Source organism: Neophocaena asiaeorientalis, unplaced genomic scaffold, assembly GCF_003031525.2.
Source record: "Neophocaena asiaeorientalis asiaeorientalis breed wild unplaced genomic scaffold, Neophocaena_asiaeorientalis_V1.1 scaffold272, whole genome shotgun sequence".
Classification (NCBI taxonomy): domain Eukaryota; kingdom Metazoa; phylum Chordata; class Mammalia; order Artiodactyla; family Phocoenidae; genus Neophocaena; species Neophocaena asiaeorientalis.
The window spans coordinates 335,665-345,519 of record NW_020175403.1 but is presented as its reverse complement, the minus strand read 5'-3'; the positions used below and the strand labels follow the sequence as shown (position 1 = coordinate 345,519).

General features: G+C 42.8%; 1 protein-coding gene across 1 annotated transcript in view; it reads right to left on the bottom strand.

The window, feature by feature from the left end:
* Nucleotides 1-777: 777 nt before the first annotated feature.
* The window catches only part of RGMB (repulsive guidance molecule BMP co-receptor b), a 22,888-nt gene continuing 13,810 nt past the window's right edge, over nucleotides 778-9,855 (bottom strand). Inside the window, exon 3 of the mRNA XM_024766963.1 lies at nucleotides 778-4,204. Within this exon, the coding sequence (XP_024622731.1) occupies nucleotides 3,536-4,204 (669 nt within the window). The 3' untranslated portion in view covers nucleotides 778-3,535. The remainder of the gene's footprint in view (nucleotides 4,205-9,855) is intronic.

Genomic DNA, 9,855 nt, shown 5'->3' with positions numbered 1-9,855 from the left:
TGGACATGAATACAGTGAAGAATTTTTAATTTTTAAGCATAGACCTCATTGTGACAGATTATTTCGTAGTGTTCATTCAGTACAGACATAAGCACTATGTACTCAGTGGCTGTTAACACTGTCATCCTACTTCATGTGTTCAGTTGACATAATTTTCCTTTTTTATTTGTTCTGAACTGCCACACATAAACACTAAGTATAAGGATTAACTTTCTCTTTAAGAAATGATTATATATGTTTTCCCCAATCAGAATTCGCTCCATTTAATATTCTACCTAGTAGCACTAACAGTGCTTTGCTGTGCCTTCAGTTTGGGTTTAATTCTTTTTCAAGCTTTTCTACCCTTTGGCATGTTTCGTGAACAAAGACTAACTTACAGTCTTGTGATGTCTCTTTCTGGAACACCCAAGAAGTGGGGATTTACAGAAGTTTCCAAAGCCAGAAAATCATGCCCCTCCAGATCCTCCCCACCAGGACTAAGTTGTTGCCATCCAGGCTGCCTTCAAAGAACCAAATGCAGGTCCCTTGTCTGCAGGGGCCCAAAACTAATACTAAAGACAGACCTTTGGGATAATACTGACTTATCTGCAACTGCTTAAAATTTAAAAAGGAAAAACCACAGTAGTGATATAGCTTAGAAAATGAGTCTGTGGACAAGTTGTACGACTTACTGTCAGTAACCATAAAGGATTTTGCACAAACACACCCTCACTCCCTTTCTTCTGCTATTTCTCGGCTCTTCCAGCAGGTGTCACTACAATCACAGAACAAACATTCCACAGGATGGTATGTAACTTTATTTTTCTACCATAATAATTTAAAGTATTTACACACTCACTGTTTTACACAGATACTTATTCATATACCTATGAACCACATCTAAAGATTTCTTTGCAAAGACTCTACACACTACGGGAGTTTCCAAGCATAACAAAGGACAAAAAAATGTTTCGAGTCTTTTAAAGACAGCCACGTGGAGCATCTGTGAAAACCAGTGTTTTCCCACAAGTTTAAGCTCCCCCAGAAGACGTTTGAACAGCTACATCCTACCTATGTGTTAGTATGACCCGACACTCTTCTGGTTAAGGAGGATTTCAAAAACCAACATGTGCAAGTAGCATTTTCTTTAGACATTCTACGAAAGAAACTGGAGAAGATAAACCAGGTCCTTCTCTAGAGAAATACCTGTATTTCTGAACCAGTTATCTGTGGGGAGGGCCTCAGTGTCATACAGAGATACTGACTATAAAGGGAGAACAGCTAAATACACTGGTACTAATAATAGTGATGTAGGATGCTTTTAAGCATCCTTTCCAGGTAAATGATATGGCAAAACAACCCAATTTTCTTTTCCCAACTATTAGCAGAGGTGGTTGTTTTGCTTTCCCTGAAAAGGACAAAGGTATGTTAATCATATACACTCTAAACCCAGATACTGTAGAAAACTTTTACTGTTTTTACTTCACTTTTAGACTATTTGCACAAAAATAGTGGTTAGAAGTACCCTAAATATTTTTCCTTCATTCTACTCAAATTACGTCAAAATTACTAGCTAACTATAGCTTCTAACCTGACACAGGATTCTGTAAGTGAACAAAAGAAGTCACGGCTCAGAGCTGATGGTAGGTAGGCTCCCGGTCCAGCTCTTATACAAGGGTAACAGGTTTGGGTTTCAACCCTCTGTAAGCAGGATGCCTTCATGATTTTCCCAGACTGGCCAAGATTATTCTCTCATATACCAGAAGACGGTCGAGAGGAGGTTTGCCACCTCTGGATGAACCCACATCTCCATCCTATGACTGATAGATCAGTTCACGAAGAAATAGAACTTCACTAAATGACATCCTCTTTCCTGCCAGTCTGGGCCTCTGGCAGTGCCACTCATCAACAGGACATGGCAAAAGGAAGAAATTACCTGGCCAACTAAAACTAAGCAGAATCTTGACTCAAATTGCTGTGAAATTTAAAGTTCACTAACTTTTGTTTGCATTTATGTAAATGATTAGGGTAAAGTATAAATATTACCACGAATTCTTGGAACCATACATTTACATTTTAGATGTAACAACATAAACCCACCTATCCTGGAGTTCATGTTCTCAGTTACTGTTCTTGCCTTTTGTTGATGGTGTTTTCCTTTTGCAAGAGGTGCCAACAATGGAATTGAAGAGGCAAGGAGTTTCTCACGTAGCTTGGTGAAATTACTATAAAGTAAAATGACTAAATAATAGTCACCTACAGATGTTAAGAGGGAGAGTATCTGATTAAATCGAGAGGCCACCTGGGGTGCAATACTGCCCAGTGCGAATGTCTGGACTAACCAGCACCCAGAGTTAGCTACATACAGAGTCAGGCCAAGGAAGCGCTTCTGTCATGAGCGCCCCAGTCCACTCCATTATGCACACAGATGTGTCAAAGGCTGTGAGGAAGGCCTCAGTGTGGAGAGCAAGGAAGAGGAAAACTTTGTGATGGGATCTGGGCCTTGATGTTAAAGCAAGAATCTAACAAACCCCAGTCCCTGGGGTCCTAAAGTGAGACTGAGGAGGGCTTACTGGGCGTGAACACAGGCAGCAGTGTGTTTCTGAGCCCAAACAGCCAAGGAAGAGAAGGCTAAGAATGTGGGCTTGTACAAATTACAGAGATAAGAGCAAGAGGCATGATCACTCAATATATGTTTTTGCGTTTTGTCCGTTCAATGTGGAATAGAGTTAAAAGAGGGAAAAGCTACAGTTTACACAAGGACACGGGATGACAAAATTCTGAGAGCTGCCGGGGTCTAGCAAGATGCCTGGTATTTATCTATGAAATTGTCATCACTAGCCCCTTCTGACCTATAAAAACAGCAGTTTTCATTCAACCTACCATACTATAAGTGCTCAGATATAACAATCCTAGTTAATAAGAACGGTACTAACATTCTCCCCACCCTCCGAAAAAGTGACAGCTGTAAAAGAGGGAGAGGGCCTAGAATCAGTGTTTAAACAGCCAAAAGCACCTGGAGGGGGGTTAACTGTCCTTCCACATCGAGCGAGGGCAGAAGAAGAGGGTAAGGACCTAGTTCAAAGGAACGAGGCAGCTGCACCAGGAGGCGCAGGTGAAAGCTGCGTGCATGGGATGAGCAGCAGTGGGAAAGGACAGGAGGGCGCAGCCAGGAAGAGCTACAAACAACGTCGCCGGTCATCTTCAAAGGGAACGCTGCGTACGGTGTCTGTGCACGTGTACTATATACATACTAACCAGGTACACACATAAATATTTAATATATAAAAAATAAAGTGCTTTCTAACAGGTCCCCAGGCAGGGATATTACAAAACATTTCACAAAACCGCAAAACAAAATCGATACAATCAAAGAACACTACATCCAACAGGCGTGAAAACAGTCAAACACAATATGTACAATCAGGTGGGTGTCCCAGGACAAACATCCTGTCATATACATGGTATATACATATATACTCTTTTACTCAATATATTATGACAATATATATTTTAAAATTTTGTTATAGACAAAAACAGAAACAAAAGACAACCCCTACAAAAACACGATAAGGATGGAGCACGCGAGGCCTAGACTGACAGACAAATGGCTGTCTCCACGGGGAGTCCCGAGGCCACTGCTTGGGAAAATGTGCCAGCGTTCTTTCCTGGGGTGCAGTGCCGCCACGTCTTCCAAGGCACTGTGGGCTGCGGCGGTGAAGTTGGCATCCCCCGTGGTGAGCAGGTCAAAGACACAGGACTGGAAATAGATGTCCTTCACCGGCATCTTCTCGTGGCATTGAGCGTTGGCAGTCTCCAGTGTGTAGCCAGGCCAGGCCTGGGCCGAGGACGTGTGAGGCAGGCTGTGTCCTAGGATGGCAGACACCTGGCCCTGCCCGTCATCGATGCGCTCGCTCAGGGGGCAGCCGTTCACACACAGCTGCAGGTCCTGGCTCTCCTCGTAGGACATGGCCAGGTCTTCAGGCATGCGGACGGCGAGGGTCAGGTAGCGACCCAGCTGCCGCACGAACACCGTGGTCCCTATGTAGCGAGCGTGCATCTCCACGTAGCGGCCGCTCTCCCTCTCCACGATACGCAGGCTCTTGATGTCGCCGTCCCCTCCACTGGTGCTGCCATCCACAAAGGCAGCTGGCAGGTCATCTGTCACAGCTTGGTATACTTTCTGGTCTGTACACTCGCGGTGGGCTTTGAAGATGATGGTGATCTGTGGGAAGGAACGCGTACAAAGTTTAACACGATGGGAGGGATACAGGATGGTGCATCCTTGTGTGGCAAGAGCTGCTCTCCATTCTGGAGTTGAATGGCTAGAGGCAGAATCTCCAGACTAGGCCTCTTTGCTTCTGCCTTGCAAGTGAATGGTGTCACTGTTAGGGAAACTTTTAAAAGTCCTATGTATTTGGAATGATAATTTAACACAGATCCGGGGAATGTGCCTCAGGAAAAAATGTTCATTTTCCTAAGACAGAACAATGCTGTTGTTGGGATACAGGCAATTTTTATTGGTAATTTATATCTTGTCTCCTTCCAAAAACAAATGAGCTGTGGTAGGGCTCTGAGAAAAAAAGATTCCGTTCTCAGTTATGCAGAAGCTCTAAGTGGCTTAATTAACAATAAACCTACCAGAAATTTTTTTTTTTTGCAGTACACGGGCCTCTCACTGTTGTGGCCTCTCCCGTTGCGGAGCACAGGCTCCGGATGCACAGGCTCAGTGGCCATGGCTCATGGGCCCAGCCGCTCCGCGGCATGTGGGATCTTCCCAGACAGGGGCACGAACCCATGTCCACTGCATCGGCAGGCAGACTCTCAACCACTGCGCCACCAGGGAAGCCCCCTACCAGAACTTCAATTTCTAAAAAGTTTCTCCCTTGGACGCTAAAACCATATCCCATGACTCATCACTACAAACTTACTTATAAACACTGAGGGAGGAAATGGAAAGCTGAGGAGGGGGCCATCCCAGCAACAGCTACCAATCATGTGCCTCAGGAAAGATTTAAGTCCCTTAATCAAATGTTTCACATGACTGACTAATCGCTGTGACAGCAAACTCACTTAGCAAATGCAGCTCCCAAGCACTGGCAGACTAAATACCCTAAACCTAGTTACAGCAAATGTTTTCCCCAAACAGCACGATGGCCCTTCGACTTCTCAGAAATCTGTTCCCCAGTCAACTCTCAACCCGCCAAGTTAAGCAGACAATTCATGGAGAAAAAACTACTGATAATACAAAAGCTTCCCTTGAGTGAACCGATTTTATTTCCTTAATTAGAACAATTATTTAAAATAATGAACGTTGAGCACCTTTGTCTCCAACATCCTCAACATCTCTGCCGCAGGGGATGGAAGGAAGATGACGAGGAAGACACAGGGCCTTCTGGGTCACACAGGTGGGAAAACGGTCCCCAAGGGGGAAAAAGACTATGCTTTGAGATCTGAGTTATTGTCAATAACTGAGGTAACAGCTTCTTCTTCCTTTTTTTCAGAGAACTATTTTATTTTAAATTAATTTTTACTGGAGTACAGTTACTTTACAATGTTGTGTTAGCTTCTACTGCACAGCAAAACGAATCAGCCATACATACACACCTATCCCTCTCCTTTTGGACTTCCCTCCCATTTAGGTCACCACAGTGCATTAAGTAGAGTTCCCTGAGCTGTACAGTATGTTCCCATCAGTTTTCTATTTTATGCATAGCATCAATAGAGTGTATGTGTCAATCCCAATTATTCTATCAGGTGACTTCAGTCAAGGAGGGAGGTAGACAAGCCAAACACTCTACAGATTACTCTGGATGGAGGGAACCTTCCACCTCCTGCAAGGGGGCTAATCAAAACAATAGACCCTTGTTTAAAAGGCCATGCCGGCCCCTCCCCACCCCGCTCTCTACAAGTCCTCACCACCACCCTCAAGTTTATGTCCGAAGGGCTTTTTCCCCAGCTCGGCCAGCACTTGCTCACACTATTTAATTCCACGTGTTACCACCAGTGTTACCTGACTGGAATTTTCCAGCCTTTTCATTTCACTTCAGCCAGTTATAAAGCCACATCTGAACCAGCTGCATTGTAGCAACTGGTTAAATTCATATCCGTTGTTTGCAGCTGCAACTAAAAGCCAGACAATGCACTAAGAAAATGCTTGGTTTTCTCCCTTCCTAATTACCCTGAGCCACAATTTAATTTCATGACCAGCCTTCTCACATTTCAACACCTTCCTAACAACCTGAAGGAGGTGTACCAGAGATGATTTCAGGAAATTTGTTGTGCATCCAACCATACGGCCTTCCAGAGAGAGTGGGATTTTGAGCTAGATATCTAATGGGACTATAAAATAGATTTATTTGGTGGCTCTAAAGACAGTTTGACAAGTGCTTTTTTAAGGTAAGCTGGGATCCCTTGGAGGTGAAAAAGATTTATTCAAGTAAATTCTGCACCTGAAGAGTTGAAAGTTAATACAGACGGCTACAATAAGAGTAATAGACTTTTCATACAGCCACTCTCCTCATTTTCAACCAGAACATCCACACTCAAAGAGTAAATGAACTCTTCTACAACAGCTAGGCCATTTGTCCTTCCAGTCTAACAAAGCTCAAATTTAAACCAACTTGGCGTTACCTGCAAGAATTAAAGTACTTTTTAGTTCACCTTAGTTGAAAAACACAGAGGAATTAGTTTTGTTGGGACAACACACCAGAGAGATCCAATTCCAAACAAGTTTCTAAAAAGGCAAGCAAGGGTCAATATTAAGATGAGTGGAATAGTTCCAACTCTCACCAAGTCCACCAATTCCAACTCAGGAGTCATTTCAAACACTCTCATGTTATTGTCCTCTGCTATGCCTGTGACACTGACAGCAACTCCCATTACTTCTAGAAGATCAAGTAAAACTTAAAGCTTGACTGCTGCATACTATCTACACTTACAAAATATTCCAGTTTACCTAATGGATTTCTGTCTGTCCAATTTCCTAGGAGTGATTTTCTCTATGAGACAACGAAGCTGGTATTTCTCTTGTTGTTCCTCCTTTAGGTGAAATAATTCGCTCGGAGCATATGTATAGAATTAGCCCTTGAATCAAGATGCTGAGGGTAATGAAGCAACCTCAAAGCCTGAGAGAGGTTTCCTGAGTGGTCCTCTGTAGTTTAAGTAGGTACTGAAGAGATACCTAGAGATATAATCAATGTAGTAGAAAACACTAGGTAACAGTTTCACATGACTTAAGTTTTGTAATGTAATTTCATTCCTCATACAATTAATTACAACTCGAGGTCTTAAAAAGCAGGCACTCAGCCATGAAGGGCCAGAAATTCATTTCCAGATTCTGTCTCCCTCTTCAGAAAAAAAAAAAAAAAAAAAAAAAAATTTATTCACTCTCAATAATTCTTACTTTAAAAACACTCAAAATTTAATTGGAATGTTTGGTAATGCCACACGTTTTATATTTCCAACTAGCAGCTGTCAGAGGGTAAAAACAGGACATTCAAAAATGTATTCTAAAGCTCTCAAACAGATAATTTAAAAACACCAGCTATGCTGCTTACTTTCCCCCCTCTATGAACTGATCCATATGCTGTAATAACTCAATTGGGCACATCTGTTCTATGCCACACCATTTATTATTGATGGATGGCATTTCTGTGCATTTAAAACATCAGTGCCTTTTGTTAAACCTCCCCCGCCCAGCCCCTCCCAATCCTCACCTCAGACAAACTACTCCAGTCCCCTCATTCATTTTTAATGTTTCATTCCCTGAGATCTTTACCACCCAACGGGTCTCTTAGTCTTCGAAGAGCAAGATAGCAGCTACAAATCAACCTTTCCACACGAGTAAGGCAATAAGGATTTAAGGTTTGCTGTGAAATACCAATATTTAGAGGGAGCTGCCTCTCCTTTCCACCAGGAAAGTAAAAAAAAAATTAAATGAAAACGACGTAGCCCAGAGAACCAGGCATTGCCTTGGCAATGCACAGACAGAGCTTCCCCAGGCTCGACAGCCTTGCAAAGTGCTGCACAGAAGTTTTCAAACAGTAGAATTCCCCACAGGCTGTGCACTTAACTATTTGTGCTTATTGTATTTTGGAAGAAACATTTATTGGTGTTTAATCAGGCCATCTGGCACTGCAAGTGCAGGACCTTACTAGATTTCTCTAATAGCAGAACTGGACTTTAAGATCAAGGGACTCCATCTCTTGGATTAAGATGGGCCCGCAAACCAAACTGAAAGTCACAGAAATCAGCCTGGAACATACAGAAACAATTTTGATATGTACCTAATTAAGATTCTGCTTGTGTTAAGGAAGCTAAAATTAATTTTATTTCATATAATTAGCTGATAAGTCTACTTCCTCAGATCCTCTGGGTGCAATTATAGGTTGAAAAAACAGGCGACTGTGGGAGAATAAGAGAACGCTGTGCCCATGGCCCCTTTGCTCTTACCAGATCAGTGGAGTACAGCCTCTACACTCAGTCCTCAAGGCTGAGCAAAACAAGAAACCATTCCAAAAGGAGCACATGCTTCAAAGAAATAAATACACGTGCTCTATCTCCAGCTCTAAAACACATAATCTTAACTTCAGAGGGTCAGTTTTTCTAAATGTTGAGGAGTCTGAGCCTAGGAAGCTCTGAAGCACCATAAGGAAGTATCTCGGCCGGACTGGGGAGAACTCTGGATCTCTCTCCCTTTTGCGGAGCAGGAAACAAAAGCATATTCATCTAGAATAACTTTCTGTTTGAACAGTTTCATACAAAACCTAGGAGAGTATATGTACCATACTTAAGGAAAAAATGTTGCACTGGTTAATAACTGATGTCATTGATAATTTTCCTGAAAAACTAAGAAAAAAATATCTGTCAGGATGGTGTGAACTCGATGAACCGAATGTAATTTTACCATTCCGACTCAGCCTACATATCAGCTATCTACCTACAGGAAATCTGAACTTAAGATCTATAAGAGTATAGTTTCTTAAGTAATTTCATTGGAGTAGGACAAGATACTAACAGGAAGACAGTAGTACATGTGTTTAAGAGGAGGGTGGCAGGTTAAAAATCTTACTCTAGACTTCTTTTAAGTCCTGAATGAGACTATAAAAATCTCCTACCTTCTAAGGATATCAAAATAGGTTTCTCTATGCTCATGAGTCTCTTTCCACAGAGCTCTGTTCTAGGAACATGTACAGGATTCCAGAGAAATGGAATGGATCAGACTTATTTATTCTTCAGTGTTGCCCTAGGTAATACATGCAGGAACAAGGGCTGCCTTGGCTGCTGGAGGGGTTCTTGGCAGCAGATGGAGAAAGAAGAAACCAAACCAGAGGGAAAGGACACCCACAGTTGAGGCTGCTAGGGTGGTCCAGGGGAGAAGCATTAAGCTCAGTGGCTGGAAAGAGCATGTGAGAGAGAAAGGGAAGCAGGCCCAGGGATGACACATAAAAGGGACAGGCAAAAAAAATGTCGACTTCCAAAGAGCAATTTCTGTACACTTAAAACAAGGAAGGCTGGAAGTAGAAATAGACTCAGAGACAGGGAAATCGGCCAGTTTCCTTGTACAGACCAGAGCTGAGTTTGGGAAGGAAAGGCCTCAGGTCCTCACAGTCTTGGCACTCAGAGAACTCCAAAGGGAACTTCTTGTTTGTTGTGTTCGGACTTTGCATTGAGGAGGCCAGCAAATGCAGGAACTCACTACACTCCTAGATGCGAAGTTAGATATGTGTAGACAGTATTACAGGCGGAGGCTGCCACTGTGCTTTAGACCAGAGGCTAAAAATATTCTGAAAGGTGACAGCCAGGGCCAGAGGCAGTAACTCTAGGGGCAGGAATCTGCCCTAGCAAGTCTTGCTTTCAGGGATCTCCCTCCTA